General features: G+C 42.5%; 1 protein-coding gene across 1 annotated transcript in view; it reads right to left on the minus strand.

Annotated features, from left to right (window-relative positions):
• The window catches only part of HS1BP3 (HCLS1 binding protein 3), a 51937-nt gene that overhangs the window by 11323 nt on the left and 15425 nt on the right, over positions 1-25189 (minus strand). The window contains exons 4-6 of the mRNA XM_027710197.2: positions 23672-23882; positions 1719-1870; positions 1083-1218 (exon numbers count right to left, since the gene is read on the minus strand). Of these exons, the coding sequence (XP_027565998.1) occupies positions 1083-1218; positions 1719-1870; positions 23672-23882 (499 nt within the window). The remainder of the gene's footprint in view (positions 1-1082; positions 1219-1718; positions 1871-23671; positions 23883-25189) is intronic.

The following is a 25189-nucleotide window of genomic DNA, read 5'->3' on the forward strand; positions in this document are numbered from 1 at the left end:
CTGCTCCCAATATACCACTGCACCAAATCAGGTCATGTCCTGCCCCATCAGCTTCTATAAACATCAGGTGGGCTGTCAGAATGTAATGCAAGATGGTACTCAACCCAATTTAACCTTTGTTTAAAGTAAGCCAGGTATTGCTGTTAAGGCAGACAGCACTTCTGCATGCATAGAAAGCAATAGCTGCAAAATTACCTGCTTCAGGAGTGGTTGGAAACCACACACAGCTTCTCTCTCCTGGGCTTAGTACCTGCTGTGGAAGTAATACATCCTAACAGGAGCTGGCTGGCACGAATTAGCACTGGAAGCAGGCTGGCCTCATCATTCAGATGCCAGCCTAAGATCCAGAAGGCATGAATTTGACTCATTACTGCAGCACAGATTCCCTGGTGATGCTGGTCTCTCCAAGCATTCGTTCCCTGCTTGATCTCTTGAGGATTATCAGTGCAGGCAAACTAGTCTTGTGAGAGAGATGTCAGGGATAAAACACATTATGTGCTGTTCCAGTGCTACACTATCAAGGGGGAAGCAATACATTATTCCCTCCTATAATTCTGAGCTCCAGTCCTTTCCACTAGATTAAAAATTAAATGCAGGGTGATAAAGATTTTAATGAGAGTCCTTTACTGCTGTGGAGGTATGCATAGGATTCCTCCTGGAAACATGCACAGAGGTCTGTGAACCATCAGCAGAAAACCCTTCCTCCTGTGGCAAGAGCCCCTGATTTCACCTCCCTGAAGCTGAACTGTTCTGTCTCTGGGCTTTGTTCCTCACTTCTCAAAATGGAGGTCAGGTTCCCTGTGGATCATTTGCAGAAAGCAGAAGTGTCATGTTAGAAAACAAGAACTAGATAGCATGCCTGGGGCCTTCAAGTCATTTCCTTTGGAGTCAGAGAATAATACCTTGCACCTTACCTTTCTCAGAGAGTCTTCCTACTTTCCTTTTTAATGTGTTTGATTTCCAAACTCCATGACACACGTCTTACATTTCACTTGTCAATACAAGTATTGATTCACAGTTTGCATTTGAAGTATTTAAGCTTTTCCCTCATTCACCCCACATGACAGATTTAAGATGAGTACCTCAGCAGTTCCTCAGTGTCCTCCTCGGGACCCCTGCTCAGCACATACTTGCTGTTCTCACAGGCATCTGGCAGCAGCAGTGAGTCACCCAGTCTCACCACCCCACCAAGGTCTGGATCTTCAAATAATTTCAGATCTAGAAAGGGGAACCAGAAAATGCTGTAGTTAGATCACACAATGTAACACGATGCTTGCACTAACACTAGCTAGTAAATGTGCCTACTGGGTTAAAAAAACAGATCATGTAGACAATTATGTTTTTAACAAAGACTTCCAATCCACAAAGTGCAGTGATACTCTGCACTCTCAGGACTTGGTAAATCTGCTTTTTCCTTGCACTCAGCAGTAGATCACATTACTCTTGTTAGAGTGGCATGAGTGACTGTGGGACAGACAGCTCCTACACAGACCTTAATATGCCAGTTCAAAATGTTTACAGTAAACATCTATGGGACCTGTATAGGTCTTATTCTTTCTGAATGATTCTAAATGATTCTGCTCAGCTGAAGATTTACCTTAACATTCCCAAGTCATTATTTAGCTTGTATATTCTGTACCACCATAATTTAAAAGCTCTATTATACACATTTTTTAGATAAAATAATCTGTGTGTTTACAAATATAGAACAGATTTACTCTCTTTCATCTTCTTTCTGGGACCAACTGATGAGAAATCTTCTTCTGGACCAAAGAGTCCTTCATCTGGATCCACTTCCTCTTCAAAAAGGGTTAATTTGGGTTTCTCTTCCTTGGTTGGAGGAGCAGGTGCCTTTTTTGCTTTTTTAGTTCTAAAACACAAGAGCAAAAGGAAGTCAGCTCCAATTCTTCATTTAACAAGGAAGATTTATGTTTAGAAAGTCTCCACTGAAAATACATGGCAGGAGGCTACGAAAGGTCTATAGAAAGGTGCACAGACATCTTTTAGTCACTGGCAGGAATGGGATACTGAGCTGGAGGGACTGTTGTCTGATGTACTGTACATATGCCTATGTTGTGTATTCCTAAGAACTGTCAAGGAGCCCAGCGGGAATGGGAAGAGCAGGGCTAACAATGCTGTACTGTGCAAACTGCCACTCAAAACCATTTATTTTAAGCAGTTATACTCCTCCCACACAGAAAGCTTAAAATAAGAAAGAAGGCCAGTTTCAGCAACACTGTCCTAGATGGACAGAAAGGGATGGCTTGAAAAACAAAGTGCAGGTTGGTCCATTGCATGATCCCTTTGGACAGGATTTAAAAAATCTCTTTGGCTCCATTTCCCCACCAGTTCCTGCTGCTGTTTCTGATTGCTGCATACTTCCTTCATAAAGGTGTTAGACACTCCCCTCATCCCCTCAGGAGATGTACTATCAGACTACACCACCTTTAAGCTAAAGCAAGCAGGAACTGGAAGAGACTTGGTGGACAGGCTGCTATTAGCAGAATTTACAAATGTCACCCATACTTTCTTGAACCAAAGACAGGATTAACTTCCTCTAAATTTAGTCCTCTAAAAATCTGACAGTGAGACAAAGTTAATTTTTAGGCTTCTTCTCTACTCAGTGGACAGAGACACACATCTCCATAGGGCAATGAATCCCACCTTATTTTTAACATTGGATATCTGGATACAATAAATCTCTGAAGATCTCCTCCTCTCCCCACACTCTGGAGAAAGAAGCTAAAACCTAGTTTGGATAAAAGGCCTCATTTGCACACGGCTTAAACAAGGAGAGTTGAATGCCCTTCCAAGAGCTGAGTGAAAAGTTCGTGCTGCTTACTTCCACACCCAGGACTCATGTTCCACTGGCTGAAACTACAAGGCCCCTCTCACAAGAAAGCAACTTGAGCTATGAGCATACCCCAATCTGTTCCTAAGCCCCCACCTTCCTTATGCTCAAGGGTGTAAAAAAGAAAATTTAGAGAACGGGACAAAACCTTTGGGTGAAAAGTCCAATTCAAACTAAGCTGAAAGAGAAGCATTCCTTAGGACAGCATGTCCTTCCTAAGTAATTGCCCCATTTCAGAGACCCTCAGAACCTTACTCTCAGCAGTCTTGGCCTTGCAATTTCTCAGGTAGACCCTTTGAGGCCTCTTACAATAGAAGATCTGATCTTCTGCTTTGCGTAGAGCAGGTCAGGTTTCAGCCTAAAGCAAATCCAATTATCAGCACTTATCATGCCACAGTCATCAAAAACTAAGAACAAGGTCAAAAGATTACACATACATTCCAATTACATTAAAGAATCTTGTAAAATCCTCTTCCGATTACAGCTGCACACAAAAGAGTGGAGTCCAGTTACTTTCAGTTATTTTCAAAAGTTTATTATCAACAAGAACTCATGGATGATACTACCTTGCTACCACCACTTTGTCTCAACAATGGCAAATGCAGCACTTAGGAGGCCCAAGAACAGGCCCCATGGAGAACTTAAACATGGCTTTATTTGGAAATATACCCTATTTGATATAGTAAAGGTATCTGCAGTAGTCAGCAACTAGTTTGCTGTACTATTTATGACATAAACCTTCACTTTAAAGCAGAAGAAACTTCCATTTTTTTTTTATTTTGCATTCATATTCATTATGGATATGCCTTGAGAGACTTCTGAATTTGAGCTACTTTTGAAAGCTCAGCTCCAAGGAACTGCTTCAGACTGAAGCATTTGTAAAAGACCCTTCTTCCAAAACCTGTCAAAATCTAAAGGTATAATATGTACAAATCAGACAGCTTTCACCCAGATTTCTACACGCACTCAAATTCTTTGCTTTATTAACTGTGGTAAGGAATCTATCACTCAAATGAATCTTAGTATTAAAGTAAAAGGTAAAAAATGAGAGCCATTATATTTAACCACAAAATCAGAAGAACAGTAAGACTGAGTCTTTCAGAGCTGACAAACTGACTAAAAATAGAATTATTAGACACAAATAAATCCAACCTACCGGGGAAGAAGCAACCTTTATTTGCATAATTCAAGCCTCATAGAGTAGTCTTTGAGAGGTGAATGACAAAATAAATGTGGATTTGCCAACCTACAGAATGCCAAAAGTCTTTGACAAGATCCCTTGTCCATTCAGAGGGTTACAACAGCTCCCTTGATGCATAAGAACCTGTTACGCCACAGATACTTATATCCATGAGCAGTACATTTCCAAGCAACTCCACCCCAGTGAAGTTAAGAAGGAGTTTACTAGCAGTCAGCTGAAGTATTTGCAGTAAAGTTTACCAGTGTGGTGGGAAATACCAAAGAAAGGGAAGAGAACCATAAAGACTGTCATAAAGAACAGCATGTAAAACAAAAATAATTGAACTGAAAGGTCCTAGTAACAACCCTCTGTTTAGTCCAACCACCAAACCAGCCCACTGACATGGGCTCACTTTCTGTTTTGCCAGGAGACTCCACCGGCAGTAACGGCACAGGGCCAAAACCCCAGGGCTTGACCTGCTACTGGTAGGAACATAAGGAAGTTGTTTTTGTGCCTTCAAGTTGTTTCCCCTCACTACCCTCCTAAGGAAGTCACAGCTGGACTGCCAAGTAATTCCAGCATATCCATACAGGGACTCTGTTGAGGTCAGGCTCTAACTGGGAAACAGGATTCCCACGGTTCTGTATTTAGCTGTGCCAGTCCAGACTGTGCACTGCTGAGCAGAGGTCAGTGGATGAGAATGGGTGTGTTAAGAAGTTTCAGAGCCTGTCTGAGTTCTGGTTTCAGAATCAGCTGCAGCTGGCTTGAGTGTGCATCTGCCTGCCCTCTCATTCCCCCCTCTACATATTCCTGCTACCTCCCCATAAGCAGGGACTTAACTGGAGCTGAGCTGATTGTGAAGCCACACGCTGGTGGCCCTTCAGAGGAGAACCTGCAAGGACATTTAATTTGATGATCATGATGTGCCAGGGTGCAGTAAACTTGTGCAGGGATGCAGAGGCTTTTGGGATGACAGAAATGAAGTAACATTTGGTTTTCCAAAGTATTACTGTACTCAAGCCCTGCACTTCATTAGAACTTTCCTCATACATCACGTTCACAACCTTGGGATCTGACATTTTGAAACTACCAGCATCCAGCTGGTGGAAGATGACCCGTGTCATTGCTATTTTTTTGTTGCTGAAATAAGTGAACCTTCGGAACATCACTCTAGTGAATTATTAAAAATATCAACAAACACCAAACCAGCCCTAAAGAAGATGTATCCTTTATTCAGTGAAACTACTTACCCAGTTGAGCCAATTGAAAGAACTGTGAGAATCACAGGAATAACACTGCTGTCTCCTGCTCTGACTCTTCCACTGGCTTCCTAACTGACATGGACCAAAACTGGATGGTCAAAAATGAGAGTATATGAATCCAACTAGTCAGTCTGCTGGCACACTTGAAAGTCCAGCTGAGACTCCTGGCTCCCAAATGATTCTCAAATCACCCAAGAAAATGCCAACAAAACCCTGCATGCAAAGACACTTTCAAACCTAACCTGTTTTGTGAGCACAATTCTCTTGTTATTGTTTACCAAACACAATGTAGGTCACTCATTTGGCAGCCTCCAGGTCTCACTGGCACTGCAATCATGCAAATATGCTTTCTGGTCAGCTGCAGAAAACAGCAACGAGGATGACTAAGACACTCCAAAGTCAGAAGATTCCCAGAACTGTATGTGTGATGGCTGTATTATGAAACATTGGAACTCCAGATCTAACACGTGGTGACGCATGGCTTAAATCACAGAGTATTGTGCTCTCTACAGAGGAGTCCCTAACCTATGATCACTGCTGGGTTAAAACAGTGAGTGTTGTTATCAGAGTATGTGTAATCTCAGCACACTGACAAAAATTTACAGAATTTATTGTTCTGAAAATGTGACCATCTCTTTTTTGTAGAAATAAAATTATGCTCCAGGAAAGAAATGTTACAGCAATATATTAAAAAAAAAAAAAAAGACTTATTCAGAATATACATACACCTATTTTAAGTATCCATGGGATTTTACACGGGAAGAGATCTCTAATATAAATGGACACCCCAACTCCTACAAATCTACAGAACAAAAGAACAAAAGAACTACAGCTAAAATAGCAGCAGTACTACCACATCTTATTGAAAATCATTTCTGAAAAACAAAGAACCTATACACTAGTTCCTGCAGAAAACAAAATGTCATCTGCTGCTTTCTTTTCATTCAACAGTGCTCATTTTCCAAAGCTGCTTGATAATAACAGACAGGACAAAAGGGGTCATTCTCATCCACTTTGGCCAAGGGATGCCCAATAGAAATTCTAAGCCCGTCAGCTCAGCACAGCCTGACTGCTAAGCATTAAGCAACCATGACAAGTGTTGGCCACAGGGATACTTTACCTCACACAGTAATCCTTTTCTTGTGGACATCACAGTAACATACAGTATTTTAAATGCCTCTGGCATATTCCAAAATAAGATAATGCATAATAGATGGGATAAATCTCCTATTAGAAATCATCTGGAAGAAAAGCATTCTGTTGCAGCCAAAGTTTCTCTGCTGCAGCCCCAAGATTAGGTCAGTCTTGGACTACTGTTCCAGCAGAGCAACAGATGGAAAGAAAGCCTGAAGGAACAGATTTTAAAGAGTTCAGGTCCCATCTAGGGACCTGCTTTTGCGGAGAGATTTTTCTGAAGGGCTCAGCACTGAAGTGTACCTCTCCTTCCTAAATGAAGTCAAGCTGGTTTTGTAATCTGTCCTTAAGCTTTCTGATTACATTAATTTTCAATTTAATTTGAAAACAGATGAGAAGACCACAGATGGACTTTTGTTTAGTACACAGCTCATTAGCAATAATCATAATACAGAAACATTTCCTAAAATGTTTTCAACTAAATAACTAATAAAGCACACAGGCACTCGTATGGCTGGCAAGGGAACTAGGGTTACAGAGTAGATTGCAAAGAAAGGAAATTATCATAAAGGAAATTTATAATTTTCCTCTGATTTTCTAGACTAAACCAGAACATGAGACTTGCTGAAATAAGGACAACAAAAGACAAGTTTCAAAACATAATCATGTCTGAATGAAACCACAGTAGTCCAGAACAAGACATAATAAAGTTGCCAATAATGATGTGAAAGAGCCAAAAATGCTCACTAGAATTTGGGGTTTCATCTGCAAAGCAGCAGAATGGTACTTTCAGGGTTTCTGCAACAGTGAATTTTTTCTTATCCTAATACTCATGGTAATGATGCACATTTTCAAATATGCAATACCAGATAGCACATACTAAGGTGTTTAGAAAAAACTGGCCAGGTGTCTTGGACCACCCTAGATACAACAACTCAACACATTTGAGAACTCCAGGAAGGTTACAGAGGAATAAAAATGAAGCCATTTCAGAAATCAGAAAAGTTAGAAAATCAGAAAAATAAAGAAGCAGAGGCTGGTGAGCATTGCCCTGGTGCTTGGTAAGATTATAGAAAGTCAGATAATCAGATGTAATCAGCAAGTAATTAAAAGAGCATTCATTATTAAAATCTGGCTGGAATCATGCTGCTATTTTCTTTTCATGAGCCTACAGTAATGGCATCTTACCCAAGGACTGACACAGCAATCATGAAGTTCCCACTGTTTTCTTCCAAAGCAGAAGCAGGGCGATGGAAGCTCCTATCCTCCAGGTGCTGCAGGTAGGGATCTCACTGCAGCATTGCAGGGATCTGCTTCTCCACAGAGAGATCTTGAGCTACCTCTGCATTAACTTGGACACACACATGCCTCAAGGAAGAAGGGATGAAACCAGAACACTTTTTTTGGTTTTCGTCATGTATTTGGTAGGACAAGGAAGAGAAAATATTGTCTTTCTGTTCAGTCTATGAATTAGTAGAAGAGGTACAATTCTGCCCAATTCCACTCTATTTCTCCTTTTCATGCCTCCTCAATAATTTTCCCAAATTTCTGGCCAGCATCAGATATTTTGTTGCTCCACCTCCAGAATCTGCAGTGCTGCCTTATCCTCTAGACTGCTAATTGGGCCTCCTTGTCATCTTCAGTGCTCTTCTTCACATTATGCACCTCTTACCTTCTAGACCTCTGTTCTGGACTCTTTCTGCTTTAACCCTAAAGATTACTATCATGGTCAAACTATGCTTTTGAAAAAGACCACAGGCAGTAACTGAAGGAGAAACAGGAAGCTTCAAAAAGAAAGTGGGAAAATGCAGATGGGAGGGAAAGTTAAAAAAAAAAAGTATAAAATCAGCAGAGGTAACAGTAGGCAAGTTAGCAAAGCGAGAGAAAGGGAAGAGGTTGAAACTGATAAAAAAAATAACCAGCTATAACCACCAACCACTGAAAATAAACAACATTTACTAGTCAGTCAGTTTTAAAAAAAAAAAAAAAGACAAAATTCATGTCAAATCTTAAATAAATGCAAAATCTTTCTGGAGAAAGGAAGCTTTATCGAAAAAAAATTACACTGAACAGTTTGAACCTAAAAAATTCTGCAAGAAATTATTCCTTAATTTATTTCCTTTAATGTCATTATTCAAACTAATGGAGTTACTTTCAAGAATAGGCCCTAGCTTTATGTTCTAACCCTATAAAAATTACAGTCTAAGAAAGAAAATCCATTCTCTTACACTAATTACTGACTGTTACAGGTCTGTAGCTCCAAAACCAACAACTTCTATAGCGAGTACTCTGTTTCATGCCTGTAAAGTGATGCCTACACGCAGTATAACTCAGCAATAAAATGTGCCACATGACAAGAATTTAAATGTAATGAAATCAACCTGCCAACATCGTGCCTGTATGAGACATTCTTCACAAAGCATCCTGAGCAGCTTCACAACCCAAGTCAACCAAGCTGAAACAAAGAGAGTGTGAAAAAACTGGCTAGTGAGCATGTTAACTGTCACATGACAACAGATTCAGGACCAAACTCAAAAAAAGAAGGCCTCACAAAGAAGGAATTGAAGGTACTGAAAGTATCCACTGTTGTAGTAAGAATTCTTACAGCTAACCAAGTAAAAGCAAAAAACAGCAACCATTTTGGAGAATCGACTGGTTTCTTCAACACTGAACCACACACACGTGTGAACATACCACCTTCTTGTTACTGAACATGAGAATACCTGATGACTCATTTTCAGAAGTGTTGGGTGCACCTCTGAGTCACAGAACTCTAGTGTCACAAAATGGCTTGGGTTGGAAGAAGCCTTAAAGATCACCTAGTCCAACCCCTCTGCTGTGGGCAGGGACACTTTTCACTAGACCAGGTCGCTCAGAGCCCCATCCAACCTGTCTTTGGACACTTCAAGGGATGGGGCAGCCACAACCTCTCTGGGCAACCTGTGCCAGTGTCTCACCACCCTTATTGTACTTACATCTCATCTAAATCCACCCTCTTTCAGCCTAAAACTGAAAGTTTTAAAGTTGTCCTCTCACTACAGGCCTTGGTAAAGTCAAGTCAGCAGGACCTGCAAGTGTTTGGTGCCTCCTCCCAAGGACAGGCAGCCTGACTGTTCCACATCTACTTCACACAGTTTTAACTTTGTGTTACCTAATCTTCAGCTCCTCACAACAGAATGCCATCATAGCCAGTGGCATCTCCTGCCACCTATGTTTGACAGCCCCTTGGCCTCACGTTGTGCTCCTCAGGAGGAGACCATTTCCCCTGCAGTGCTGCCTCACCTGAATTCCCTCCTCACTGCATCCTAAAGTAGAATGGGTACAGGAGCCCAGGCACAACTCTAATTTTCATCTGTCTGTGAACAGGAAAGCCTCAAAGAGATAACAGAACAAGAAAGGATGCTTTTATCAAAATAGTCTGGCCTTTCTAATCCCAGATACTCTGTATAAAACTCAGTCTGAAGGGTGCCTTTCCTTTTTTTTGCCTGGTACCTGCACAGATTGACCCTCAACCTACAGAAAACCACTAGCAACTTGCACATGATGTTCCAGTCTAAAATTCTGCCTGACATACCTGTCACACCACATCTAGAGAGCTTATGAAAAGCCTGAGAAGGGCTGGTTACCAGGGCAGTGAGCAGATTCCAGCAGTAGCCAAGCAGGATTTGGAAGTAGGGGCAGATTGCTTCCAAAGCACAGGGTCTTGACTGCCTGAGGAGGGACCATAGGGCTGAGCCTGGCTCCCTCACTCACATCTTGCTGTTCACAGAGGTCACTTTTTCCTCTTGACTATGTCGTGGGTAAACCAAACCTATCACCACAACTCAGAGATGGCTCTACAGGAACTACAATAGAGAAGGACACAGTGAGACATTGTCAGAGCTAAATGACACCGCTGTTGCAGAAGTAGCGCCCTGCTCCCGCTGCTGCCTCTCCTGATGATCATGAGATCAAATCCTCTTCCACAAAAAGAGAACACAGCTTTCCTGCCTAGAGGTTTCATGTGCTGATTTTGTTTTTTAAACAGAGGTAAGATAAAATTGCTCTGGGTGAAATATTCCCCAGGCCATGGATATACCTACTGCACGAAGCAACTCCGCTTGTGATGTTGCAGACACTGCTGGAGGTCAGACTGTAGGAACAGCCACACCAGCGAGCACCACAGACAACAAACTCTCCCTCCTAAGCAAGACACTGAGGCTCTGCAGTGGTAGCTTTTCTGCTGCAAGCAGAAAAACAGATGACATAATTCTGCATTTTTTTAAATTGGACTCCTGTTTTTATCACTAACTGGCCTAACTTCACAGCTCAGAAGCTTCTGCAACATAAGTAATTTCAGGGGCTGAGCACTGAGCTCAGTGTGTCCAGCAGCTGGTTGTCAGGATGAAGGGAAGGTCCTGCTGGGGAAGCACCAGGAGCCCTTTGTGGAGCACAGTGGGGCCAGGCACTGAATTACAGAAACCTGCTAAATGCAAGCAAACCACAACACATGATTAAAAGAAGAAGAAATAAGTAGTGTGCACAAGTACACAAGTATTCTGCCTTGTGCATGAGGTCCAGTGCAGTGCAGGTGTTATTTGGTAGACATGATAATATTCTAAAATTATAACCAACATCATTCCCCTCCTATTGGCAAAAAAACCCTCAGAGCTCAGCTCAGTCAGAGTGACACTTGCTATTCCCACAGCACTCTAAAGAGATGGTAGATGGATGATCTCAGCAAGGCCTCCAACTAGCACCTCATATCCCCAGAGAATTATGACTAGACATAAGTGACACAAGCCTGTAGATCCACACATCTGATTCACTGCAGACCCTCCTCCTCACTCCTGCTCAGCCACCTGATGATCTGCTACTGCCCACTGGCCCCTTGGGGCTGGCTCCATTAAAAATACTGACAATTCCTGTGCTGCAAGGGATGCTGCAGGGAAAATGGATCAGGGAACATAGCCTGTGGTAGAAATGCTGGCATGCATCTCAGGCTATCGCACACCAGATGACGTGAGAAGTCAGGCTTGCATGGCGGCAAAAAGCACCAAGCGTGTAGTGCTCTTTGAGCTCCTTCCAGGTTTAGCTGCTGTTGACTCACAGTGTGAGCCTCAGCCAGTAATTTGATCCTTTCGGTCAGTTTGCTGACTCAAAAATCCTAAATGCACTCAAAGAACATTAAAGTTATGCCATTTTACAACAGTGAAGAGTCTTGTGCCATCTAGTAAGTTGGAGGCATGCGAGAAATTACCTGAGGTTTGGTAAGGGGGATCTTTGGTTGAATACACAGAAGGGGGAGCAGAAACCATATCACTGATCTGCATCAGGAGAGGGACTCGTGGAAAAGTGCTGAAATGATGCTGATGACAGCAGGGGAGTAACAATTACAAATAACTGCACGATGTTTTAAGCTTTTACTCCCTGGTGTTACAGTGGGTATGGCAGCGTTGGAGAAAGAATGATGAGTTCAGACAGAAAACAGACCCAGGCACTTCAGGATTTGGATCCATAAGGCAGAATGCTACAGAAACCTTTCACGTGCCACATAGCTAGGACAGAGAACCAACACTACAGGGTCAATGTGGTCATAATGTCCCCCTGTGCTGCTGAGGGGAAGGAGGTAGAGAAAATGGAGAGTGAAGTTGAGCCCAGGAAGAAGGGAATGGTGGGGGGAAGGTGTTTTATAATTCAATTTTATTTCTTATTATCCTACTCTAATTTGATTGGTAATAAATTCAATTCATTTCCCCAAGTGGAGTCTGTTTTGCCCGTGACAGTCACTGGTGAGTGATCTCTCTCTGCCCTTATCTTGACCCATGAGTCTTTCATTATAATTTCTCTTCCCTGCCTAGCTGAGGAGGGCAGTGATAGAGCAGCTTTGGTGGGCAGCTGGTGTCCAGCCAGGGTTAACCCACTACACCTGCCTGTGGTCTCTCCAAGGAAGGGAAGGGTTTTGAGGCTGCTCACCTTCCCACGACTGGCAGAATTCCACAGCAGAGGTGCCATGAGCACAGGAGGCAGCACCCCCCCCCCCCCCCCCCGAACAAGAGAGCTGGGGCAGGACTGTATCCATACTATAAAACACTTGGCCTTGGTCTTCCCTTCCTCTGTGTGATGTTCTGGAATTATTATTTATTCTGTATCCGATTTTCAGTTCAAGTGCTTGGAATGACATGAGGGTTGTGCTAGAGCTCTGCAAAGTCACAGCCTGAAACAGTGCTTATGACATGCTTTGGGCACAGAACAAAGGCACATGGGGGTGTTTGAAGAAGCAAAGGTTGGTGAGATATTGCCAGAGGACTGTATATGGAGGCAAGTTTGATGCAGTCTTCCCTATGTCACCTTCTGGAAGTGGTCCTCGAGAGAGGCCCCTCCAAGGAAGAACCGATAAGCAAAGAGCTGAAAGGAGACTGTTCTTTGCCATGTTGTCCATTTGGCTGCATGGTTTAAGGACACCTTGGCATCCTTCAGTATCCATCAGTAGCACAGAACAGCACCATGACTGCATCCCTCCTGTGAGCAATGGTGCTGTGCTGCCAACAGCTGGGAAATGCCTGGCAGACCAAGGATGTTCCTCTATGAGAATAAGGGATACAACAGGCTGGGTAACATCTCCCACCACCTCCCAAGGGCAACTAAAACAATGCTTATTGCCAACAAACCGCTATGTTTGCCAGCAGACCCCAACCACCTCACAATCCTTCAGAATTCATTCTCTCTGCACCTCTGCATGTCAGAGCATGCCAGTACAGTTCTTTTACAGATCAGGAATAAAATGAGGTCCTGAAAACCAGAAGTGAGCTATCTGCAGCCTAAGCAGGATGTCTTTGAAATGAAGAATTGAAAACTAATTCTTCTGAGGCCTTGGCCAGCAGTTCTGGACCACATGCTTCTCCTTCCCATTTCAGCATCCCACATTGTGTGGCACTGCCCTTGTCTCTTGGCAGCACCACTGAACAAATAAAAACAAATAAACAAAAAGTGAGGTCAGGGTTTGCAGTAACAGCCCCTGAGGGAGGAAGAGAGGGTTAGCCCTCAGGAGCCTCCTGAAAATGCACTTGCCTTTTTTCATATTACAGGACAGTAGGGGCCACGGCTCTGTCATTCATAGCCAGGAAAAGTAAGATGGATGACTTGGGAACAAGCTTCCAGGACAAGAGTGTTATACACAACAACAGCCTATGCTGGCAGATAACACATCACATAGATGAAAAATGAGATGTCTGTTGCAAATGGGTCTAGATAATGTTATAAGTTGGTTTTGAGAGCATGACACTATGTTTTGTGTTTAATGAAGCCTTGAAGTATGCCTCAGATACTATCACAGACAAAAAGCAATAAAGGAAGAAGAAAGCTTGGAAGTCTTCCATCCAAGCCACTCCAATCCATCTGTGCCTTGTGCCAATAAGCAGCAGTTACTACAGAAAACTGTGGTTCAGAGAGCAGACCTCAGAAAACAGCCTATACTAGCAAAAACCCAAGTCAAGACCTTTTCCAAGCCACCACAGCTCACACCCTCATGGCTGAACTCTGTTACAGTTCAAAAGAGGCAGGCTGCACCCATCCAGTCCTGGGTGAGCTCCGGAGCTGTGCCATCATCCAAAAGAGTGCCAGTTGAGAGGAAACACAGCAGCCAGCTCCACTCTTGCTGCAAAATGCCCTTGGTGGTTTATGATCACAGAGCATCCTCAAGTGCCAGGCATACACTCATCACTGCCTGCACCAAGAAAAGCCTCATTACAGGATCCCAATGGCTTCAATCCTGACCTCTAAACACGCACTTTCTTCAGGCTGCCCTGTTGGCAACGAAAAGCCAACACGTATACCAGCAAACAAATTTAGTCAGAGCTTGTGCTGAGATGATGGCACATAGTAACTGCCCTGTGAGTTTCTAGCATGCTTCCTGGCATGAACTTGGCCCAGGCTAATCACTGCTTTCCCAAATGATGCCTGGACACAGTTTAGGGATCGTTACAAGCTTAGGGCCTTTTCTGTTTTGGACATGGCCAACTTGCTCTGAGGAGCAGAAGGATTTAGCTGTTGGACAGAAGCTACTTTATTCTAGTTGGCAAAAGCAACACTACAGTCCCTGTGTGCTTTTATTTACTAGTTTAGCCACAGTCAAATCACCTACCACAGCTGTGTATTTTACTGTGATGACAATCTTAGCCCCCTTATGATCTGGACATAACTGGGCATCTCAGGCAATATGGAAAGAAAGGTTTCAAGTCTTTCCAAAATTTATAGAAGGTACTGAAAAGCATTTCTTTCACTTCAATGACAATGGTCATTAACAGCTATCCGAATGCCACATTTTTGTGCAAAGAAATGAAGAATTTCTTTTCCCCAGGCAGATCTACAAAATTAGTTTTATTCCTTTTACCAAAGGGATAATGGAGAGATCCAACCTTTTAGTACTGTGATATGACCCAAGAAATTCAAGTGCAAAATGAAGAGCTGCTGAGTCCCAGATGTGTGTCTGTCCTTAGGGACATTCCTCCTTTAACTGGCACTTCAGATGACTCCAGACCTGGCCAACTGCTGCAAGGGCAGTAGGAAGAAATGTGATCCCCAGGTGTGTCAATTAGTACTGGTCTATAGTTACAATGGCTAATTCATGCATTTTTGGCAAAGTTTTACAGATTGCTTCCAAAAATGGTTTTCCAAAAGCTCATTCTTTGATCCTTTGAAACAAAGACAGAAGTGTCTGCAGCAGACCCATGGGGAAAAGGGAACAATGATTTTATTAAGTCTGCTGAATTAGGAACCTGACAGCATCAGATGAAAGGAAAAGCAAGTCTCCCATCTCAATTTAAACTGAGCACACATTCACCCTACAGACAGCTTCTTCTATGGCAAACAATTCTGTTATACTTGGTGAACAGAAAAGCAATAGGGCAGCTCTGAATCCATCCCTCATTAGCAGTCTGCCTCATCTAGGAGCAGTTCCCTGCATCTGTCGATTAAAGATTCCCCCTCGGTGCCTTGGTGAAAGGAGCAGGCTCATCGATGAGGTAATGCTTTTCTATGCTAATTAAGGATTTGAGTCATCCTATTATTGTAAAGTCCATGAAACAAAACATGTTTAAATCTGCCCAATTACATCATGTACAATCCTCTTCCAAAGCAGAGGTAAAAAAAGACACACTTCTGATTCTGTGTAGTCATAAATTTATCCTATGGCCCTTCTAAAGGATCTCCTGCCTCCTACGAACCTGTCTCAGTTAAGTAAGGACTTGCTGAATATGCCTGGAGAACGGCTCCTGCGTGCCTTCAGTGCTGCTTAGTTCTGCTACAAATGCCTGCACATCGCTGTCAAACAGGATGTGGAAACCAAAAACTGAGAGTTCACTCAGAGGACTATGGGAATTATTTGAAAGCTGGTGCCAGCTAGCGGCAATGGTATTTCATTCCAGTTCTCTGATGTTACTTTGCTCTACAGTTCTTCTATATACATAAAAGTGTGTGGTTTTATTGCTTTAGTACATTGTAAACAATGAACCAGGTCTGTTAAAAATTCTGTGAAATCTTCCTTAAAAGCAGACTATCTACTTTAGCAATCTAGTCGAATTCCAGACTGGGTATTTATGTTGATGCAATTCCCTCTACGTTCCCAGTTGAATTAAGTGTTCTTCACTTACAGTCTGATGCTGCAATGAAGTGTTGCACTAAGCTTTAGGTCCTTGCTGCATTTTACCCCAGGTGTAGTTACATTTGTGTTCTGCTTGAAAACACCACCGGATGGTACACACAGCTGTAACACTACACAGATTGGAGAGCTATTTTCAGCCCTTTGGGTTTAGGATGATGGCATAAACACAAATTAACTATTTATAAAACCCATTAAAGTATATTCTGTGTTCTAATCAGAAAGAAAATGAAGCACATTAAAATAATTACTTAAACTCCTTCCCAAAGGATCCTTGTGTTCCAGCTGTGTATGTACTGGAATCACTCAAGCCAGTCATGACAGAAACTTACCACTGAAGTATAAGCCAGGCAATTGCTTAAAAACCTGGGGAAATAATGACTGCATAATCTCATGGGACCAAAAATCCAACACTAGACAGGAAAATATGAAAGTAGATAAGGACAATGCTGGCACAGGGAAGGACTCTCACAAGTTTTCCTTAGGTCAGGGAAATACTATTTCCAGAATACAAGAAAACACAGAGTAGACAACTTTAGATCTCTAAGTTATGTATCCACTCCTCTCCAAACCTCTCCCACAGTGTGAGTTGCCTAGCTCTGATCCAAGGTACAGTTCTTTCTGACAGCCAGAAGCAGACATAACAGCAATCACCTGTCCAATACACTCTCTTGAAGGAGTGGTTATGGATATAACACATGGCAACTACAAGCCCAGAAGTACCAGAACACCTCAGTTTTCCTGACTGCACTTCCATTCAGTTGGCTCTCCCAAAGAACAGCAATGAGAGAAGAGGACCAAGTCCTTCACACATCCAACTTGATTCACATGGCTGGAAAGTACAGCTAGGAAAGGTTCTCAGTTCCACCCCTTGCAGTTACACAGGCCTTAGTAAAGTTCTTCCTAGAGAACAGGTTTATTCTAGTCAGAAGACAACACAGTATGAATATGGATTATTCTGTGAGATCCAGCAGCTAAACATGGTTTCATTTTCCAATGTTTTCTTTCAATCACCTTCAACCTTTCATCTGTGAGGTGACAGCAAGATTTCCATTAAAGAAACACACTGGAAGCTGTGCTCAGGAGATGGGATTAGCAGCACAAGAGAAAGGAAAACCCACTGCATGGGAAAATACCACTCACAAAGCACCTATAAACATAAAAAAGTTCAGGAGAGAGAAACCGGAGGGACTGAACTCCTGCAAGGAGAGCATCTCTGCCATCCTGCTTTACTCTCTAGCCACTCAGTTAAAACACCTTCAAGAAGAGGCTACAAGGTTGCCCCTGAAAAGGGTTAGAGCAGGCAATTTATGAAAAATAAGTGAGGCTTATCCTTTAACTGGGAGAGTAACAAAGACTTCTTTGCTGTCTTGTCTTCTTTCTCCTCACTTTGACAGGGAAGAACACCATACTAGACTATGTCCTTGGTTTTCAGAAGAATTTCAAATGGCAGTAGAGGACCAGCGGAGTTGTTTACTGGGATTTTGTGAGTTGCCAATCTGACAGCAGCTGGATTGGAATTGCGACAAATACTTGTGTCACTTGGCAAAGTGATGGTTGAGCATGCCTTGCAACCTAAGCTTGTGACCCAACAACCAACAGAAAATAAAGATCTGCCTGTTCAAATCTCTGAAGGCTTCACAGCTGTGAGCGTGCATACACACACTGCTAGGAAAACAAAGCTCTTTATTCTCTTGTTCGTTGTTTAAATGATCTGAATTAAAGAAAAATAACCTGTATCTTTTCTCTTCTCTGATGTTTTGACACCTTCACACTCTCTCAGCTGATCTAGACAGACTAGTGTTTCCACTGCTGTGTATGAATCCTACTGGATTCAGAGGGGAAGTCACACACATACCTGGCTAGACCAAAAGGCAGCTGTGAATTTGTGAGTGGCTGAGGAGTAGGAGGATGCCTGAGGAGCGGCAGAACAACCCTGCCAACCAAGGACCAGAAGGCACAGCAGCTGAACACACATTTTTACAAGTTTCCTCCAGACCATCTGTCCAGCAGACAGCAGCTGTGCCATGACACCACTCCAGCCTGCAGAAATTCTCTGCCTTGGAGGTGAAAATCCACCAGCAAGTACATTGCCCTCACCTATTACAGCTTTGGGCACTGCATCAACAAACATAGGACTCCCCTTAAGCTGATTTCTGCCTCTTCATCAGCCACTCTCAGCAGCCCAAGGCTTCTGGCAGAGGAAGCAAGATCAAATGTTGCCATTCATTTCTTCCCCAAAGACAAAAGGCTGAGGCCATCTTGGCTTTTTTGCCATGACAGGGAAGAAAAGGCAAGGGAAGGAAGTACTGGGATGAATGGTCAAACTATAGCCTGGCTACCATTAAGGGACTGGGAAACACGAAGGTGTAGGATACAACTAGGAACAACTGCTGGCTTGTGTGCCAACCCACCTCCTCCTGCAGCTTGCCTGGCTCTGCAGGGCTCTGGCAAGGCCAGGGCTGGCTCCTGGCTGCTCACTCCCTGCCAATCTGCTGCTCAAAGCCATCACCAATTTCATCTGCAGCCAGAAAAGGCCCTGAGTCCTTTAATAATCTCCTTACCAACTAAACCCAGCAACGGGAAACCTCTGGCACTGGAGGTGCTTGAGCTTGGCCCCAGCTACAACCAGCTACAAGGCTTTTAAAAACCTTTGGCAGAAGGCCCCCAAAAGGTCAGCCCTCACCAGCCCCATCCTTTCCTAACTATTGTCAGGACTTAGCTGTATCTGCATTTAAACACAACAGATGCAAAGCTTCAACCCACCCACGTGTCTGTCTGTATTCCTCAGGAAAGGCACAAATTTGGATGGGAGACGCCATGAGGGGAAATCCTCTGAACAATAGCAAAGGCAGAGAGTCAAGACAGAAACTCCCAAAGACTCATGAGGAGACAGAAAAACTCTTGCCTGGGGAATACCCAACTTTGGACCCTGTGCAGTCTGCCAGGAAAAACCTAAGGCTCAGGAAATATATGCTGTCACTGGAAGATTTAGAGAGGCAAAGGAAAAAGGACGGAAGGGAGGAACCATGTGGGGAGGAGAGGTTCCTGCAAGGGCTCTGGAGGGCTGAAGAAGACAAGAAAGGAAAGCACCGGAAAAGGTGGGTTCTCCCAAAATGGTGAACAAATATTACCTCAGAAGTTAATTGCAGCTGAAGAAATGCATGCACTGAAAGGGCTGCTGCATGTTTTAACCCATGAGGCAGTCACAGTCCTTCTGCAAAATTGTTGCTGCTTTGTCCAGAGGAGCTGGTTCACAGCCATTTTATTTTAATCAGCTGCTGTCTGAGGTTTATTGGAGTAAACTGAATACAAATACTAAGTTGAGTTGTTTTAACTACACAGTGAGAGGAGAGAGATAAAGCTAAAGCTAAAGCTCTTGGCTTCAACCTATAAACAATAAAACTCTGTATTTCATCCATAGTGGAAGAAGACAAAACCAAATTCAGTTGCTGTGATGTGTTTTTTAAATTGCTTTAAGATTCAGACCAGAAATGCTAACTTGATCCTGCTTGGATCAAGTAAAAAAAATCCACAACTGGATGCCTGAATTCCCTACATAAAGCAAAACTTTAGGGAACCTTGAGGGCAGACTGGGGCAAACACAGTGGCAGGCAGAAAGCTCTGTGGGCAGAGGAGCTCAGGGCCATACAGTCTTTTCTAGTAATTCCTTCACACCCCGGGCCTGAGCATAGGAGCTCAGTTCAAGAGTTCAGCTGTTCAGTTCTTGGTACCCACCCTGGTATGGGACAACCTGTCTTCTCCTAAGCTATCCTAATCACAGCCCAGGAGGCAGCACAGGTCAGCAGCCATTTCCAGGGGGGCATTCTGGATGCTGCAATCCACATTTGGAGGACAGGAGAATGTAATGGTATAGACACAGCCAGACACTGCTCAGTCAGGCTCAGCCAGGGCACCCTGGCACAGCTGAGCTGACTTAGCATTGGTGCTGCTCTGGATTCCTGCTTCACACAGCAATCCTCACTCCCTGCCAATCTCCCCTCAAACCACTGGCAAATTACACCTATTCCCACTGCAGAATTTTTAGCAGTACCATCAAGACCACACTGGCTGCAGGTGAATAGCTCATCCAACTTGTGGCTGTCTTCCTTGCCTTGCCCTTCAGAGCATTAGCCTCTTTCAGATCTAGTGCTCTTGCTTCATTCATCCCTAAAGGCATTCCAGTTGGAGAACCCCCTGCAGTTGTGACTAGACTCGCAGTACTACTTTGCAATTTATGAGGAAAATCTTTTAAAACACAGCAGTGTTAAAAGACAGTGCACCTCTAAAAATCCAGATGTATTGCCAAAGCAGCATGGTAGCCTACCAAGGGCTTAAAAATATGTATATGCAAATGTTGAGATAGATGGATTTAAAGAAGAGTGATAAAGAGTGGTGAAAAAGATAAGTCACTATACCTAACATTGTCCCTACAATATGGAGTTAAATATATATATGATTTCCTACTTGTACAAAGAATTAGAACATTTTAACAGAAATATTATAATGTTTGTGATTTACCAGAAAATAAAATGAAAAAAAAAAAGATGCTCACTTTAAAAAAAAAAGTTTGCTATGAGAGCTGATCTTTTCTACAAAGGTCCAGGAGAACTTGCAGAGTAACTGGCGACAATACATTGGAATGATAATACTCCAAACTATCAAGAAAGTCAGAGGATGAAGAAGAGAAAACATATTTCAAATGATTTTCAACACTGAACTCCACAAATGTAACATAATTTTGAGCAACCTTTATTCTAAGAAGAACTAGGCCTGGGATAAAAAATATTAAGGAGAAGGGGTGTTAAAAGCTGAAAACTTAACCACAAGCATGTATTATGGTTTTTGATATGTTCCTGATTTGGACAAGAAAAAAATCCAGTCTTTCTGTTGTGAAGAATCCCAAGATCCCCTTGCTAACACAGAAAGAAAGCTTTGAGGAATGAGAATCATAGAGCAAAGAAATACAAAGTTTGTAGATCATCATTAATACCCACAAAAGCTGAAGAGCTGAATTGGCAAGTGAGTTGCCCACCTGACATCAAAGAGCAACTCAGACAGCCTTGAATGCGAGGCAGAGCATCAGCACAACTGGGATGTCTCCTCCAGGCAAAAGGAACCAGGCCATTATGAGCTTCCACCTGGATGATCACCAGCAATACAAAAACAGAAAATAAAGGCCCTAGCTTAGCATTTTACCCCTAAGGCCAGTATATTTAACTGGATGTCAGGTGGTTCAGCAGCACAGCAGCAGCGCTGGGCTAAATCCAAGTCACAGCCTTCTGGCCCAGGAGGAGAAGTTGTTATCAAATGAAGCGTGCTGACAACATATGGAAGCCTGTGCTACTGGAGCAGTTTCATCCTCATCCAGAAAGCAAAAAACCTATAAGATTATGCCAAACACATGATTCAATTTAGGTCTGAGCTCTGCTGCTCACAGCACTCTGGCCACCAATACTGTATGGGATGGACTGGCTTGTTTCAGTGCTGACTTTACATCTTTTCAAAGGTTTTCAGAAAGAAAAGGCCCATGGATTTTTTTTTTCATTTTTATCCTGAATTTAATAGGCATTAGAGAGCAGTTTACTACTAAACAGATTAATCTGTGTCATCTCCTCTTTTATTCATTTCCATCCCAAAGTAACTTCAAGCACATCTGAAGCACTCAAGCTGTGAGGCCTGCAGCTCCCTCTTCAAAGCATGTAAGCACATAACACTTTAACAGGCATAGAACACAGCCTACAATGGTCCTCCAAGAACTGCCCATCCCCTGACAACTAAGCTCCTGAGCCTTTGGCCTCTTACCTACACACCTACTGCTAGATGGCACAGAGCTGGGACACAGTGCTTATGTACAGTCTGATCTCCATTGATGTCAGCTGAAAATAACTTCCATGGAAGCAGGGTGAGCTACATGAGAACAGAGACAATGTAAGATCAGATCCAGGATTCTCATTTCCACTTTCACGTTTCTGCCTCAACACTGTACATGTGAGATTTACAAAAATAATAAATACATATGCAGATTTCTTTTCTAGATAACCAACCAGTGGTTCAGAGTAAAAAACATCTCACTGCAGAACATGTCATGCTACAGCTCTGTCCCAGTGAAGATCATACTTATACAAATTAAGTTATTTTGATTCAGTAGGAATTCTGTTCTCAAAAGGAATGGAAGCAATAAACTAAATGAGGATTAAATACCAGATCTTGTCATCCTTCAATGCATTAAAAGACCAAAATAATCAAGATTTTCAAATAGTATGTCAAACTGTTCAGAGCAGAAAAGCAAACTTCTTGCTTGTTTTGGCATAGCAAGTTCTTTATAGCTTCTACTTGTTTTAAGTTGGAAAATACAACATTGCATTTGCTAAACCAATAGATCATTTTCCTATCCAAAAAAGGACAGCTTCTTTTGTAAACTTACCAACTAAGGACCATTTTATGGGAAGTACTGCTTTATCTAACTTCTCCCTGTAAATAGTTATTTAAATTTTTAAACTCTTCTTCAACAAAAGAATGATTTTGATGCTGAGTAATTAAGCACATTTTGTCAAAAGAATAATATTAGAAGTTTTCTGGTGATATGTAAATTACTAAATACTTCAAGTAAAAAGGCTTAGAGCCTAGAGTGAATGATCCCCTGGAAATGATTCAATGTAATTGGGAAACACCAAGAGTGGGCTCTGACTTGTTATTATCAGTTACTGCCTATTGCTATGAAGAAGCACTTTGACAGCACTGTCTGGACCCAAGACAAAGAACATTCAGTAGTGGCTCGTGGCTGAAACAGTTCAGTTGAGTCAGTCAGTGCTTACCGAAGATCAAGAACAGCTAAGCCTTCTCTACTTGGACATCTAAAGCCTGAGGCACCCTAAAAAAAGTTGTCAGTACTCATGATCCCAGCTGCCAAGAAACTAAATTTCCTTCCAGGCTTCAGTAGAAATGGTTTAGGAATTCAGTGAGAAAATCCATCTTGAAGTGAAGAAAATAACCGTCTGAAAATTACTGGACAGGTAAACCAACCCGGATACTAATATCAGGAAGCTTTGATTCAATTACTGTTTCTTAAGCTGTTATTGCTTATGCCTTAGTGGCATTAAGAATGTGACACCTTCAGACAAGGGAATAAACAAAGAAATGCCTATTTGTGAATATTATTACTGAAATGTTAGGTCTTTTGGTCTTTAAGATGCTCTAACTTTACCTCCTTGTAGACACAACTGAGCTCAAAAGCAGTTTCAGACACTGTAAACACCAGTGTACTCCAGAACAGCACATCCACTGGATGCTGATGCACTGATGCTTTGTGGTAGAGCCCTGCAGTGCCCAGTAAAGTGTCTCCTGTAGTTGGGATTGTAATCAAGGCATTCAGAATGTCCCAGTCACTTGGACTTCCTGAAGAATGCACTGAAGAACAATTACAAAGTCTCTTCCCTCTACCAAGGCACTTCCTTTGCCAACTGCAGAGGCCTCTCCTCCTCTGTGAAATTCAGCTGAAAGTGGTCAATGTGATAAAATGTTGGGATCAGGGGACAGTGACACAGAACAGCCTTACTTAGAAAACCAGGCTAAAATCTAAATAAAAAAGGCACTAGCAGCCATACCTGATTATACCAAGGGGGTCTAGAACTTCTTCTTCCTCCTCTTCCTTTTCTTCCCTCTTTTTGACATTCTGCACTGATAAAAGCTGTGAGATTAAGTCAGGTGTCTTCTCCTCTTTGAAAAAATCCATCACCTCATTTTCTTCATCTTCTTTATCCTTGTCATCAGGCACGTTTTTACCCTTGAAGTCAATGGCACTGGAAGATTTTGTTCCTGCAAGACATAATAACAGATGCAAAACTGAGTACACAGGATAACAACTAGTTTATTTAATACCTTGCACCTGCTCTTGATGGTTTTGTTTGAGGAATGAAGGACATGATCAGCTTTTGTGAAACTCTTTCAACATTCCCACTGTTCCCTTTATCCACTGTGTGTCATGTGTCCGATCTGTTTACTGATTTAAAGTAGTTAAGTAGATAAAGACAGAGGAAATGAACCTTTATCTGAGACACAGCAGTGCATGTCAAATCTGCTTATTTATGTTCCCTCTATATCCAACACAAACAATAGATTTTCCATGTGGTTATTCATCCCATCCAAATAAAGTCTTACGAGAAGTTTCTCTCTAAAGTGCCTTTTTCTCTCCACTGGCTACACAGGGGCTGTAAATACTCTGCTTAGATGTAGATAACCAACTTCCACATAGCTAGTTGAGACGAAATCCACTTTTTGACATTTATTTAATTCATTTGGGTTAAAATTAGAGTAGTGGACAGCATGAAAAAGTTTCCACAGCAGCTCTTCAATTTACACTCAAAAATGACGCCTGAAGTTCTAACACCCTTCAGAATGCAAGATCCATCCAACTGAGCAAATTCACGCAACTGAAACATGAAACTAAGTCTTCTCACCATACTTGTCATATGCAGAGCCCAGGAGAACGAGGAGAAAACTGTTCCTTGCTGTCAAGTCTCTGGATGTCCAGGAAGTAATTTAAAATAATGAGACTAGGTAAAAAAAAGGCTAGTGAAAACTATGATGGATAAAGTTAATGGTTTCATCCTTTTGACTTTTCAACTAACATGGCATGGGAAATTCATCTCACCCAGCTTTTCATGTCTGCATCTGCCAAATCACCCAGGGCAGACTTCACTGACTCAGTGTGGGTGTCCACGCTCATCATGTGGTTTTATGCTCCCCTTATAGGCAAGAGAGCACTGGGCAGGTAGGCAGTGAATGTTAGGATGCTGCTTATCTTATCCCCACAGTTATGTGTTTTACCATGTTGATTTTCCCTAAATATCCCTGACTATATCAACCAAGTCTCCAGAAAAGCGTACACAAGTAGCCTGAGGACCTGCAGTGTACGTACTGAATTCCACCTGCTTTGGTAGGGTGGCACTTAGACTATTCTAAGGCAGAGTTCGATGAATGGGTCACATTACCTGCACCCAATCTCTCCAGATATAAAGACAGTCCAGCCCAGTTTACCTGTAGACATGTGTACCACAGTTAGGTTATCAGCGTGCCAAGATCAATCGACATGAATTCCAAATTCTCTGTGCAAGGGGTCTACT

This window comes from Pipra filicauda, unplaced genomic scaffold (assembly GCF_003945595.2).
Source record: "Pipra filicauda isolate LSUMZ 115617 unplaced genomic scaffold, ASM394559v2 scaffold144_size1929842_pilon, whole genome shotgun sequence".
Taxonomy (NCBI): Eukaryota; Metazoa; Chordata; class Aves; order Passeriformes; family Pipridae; genus Pipra; species Pipra filicauda.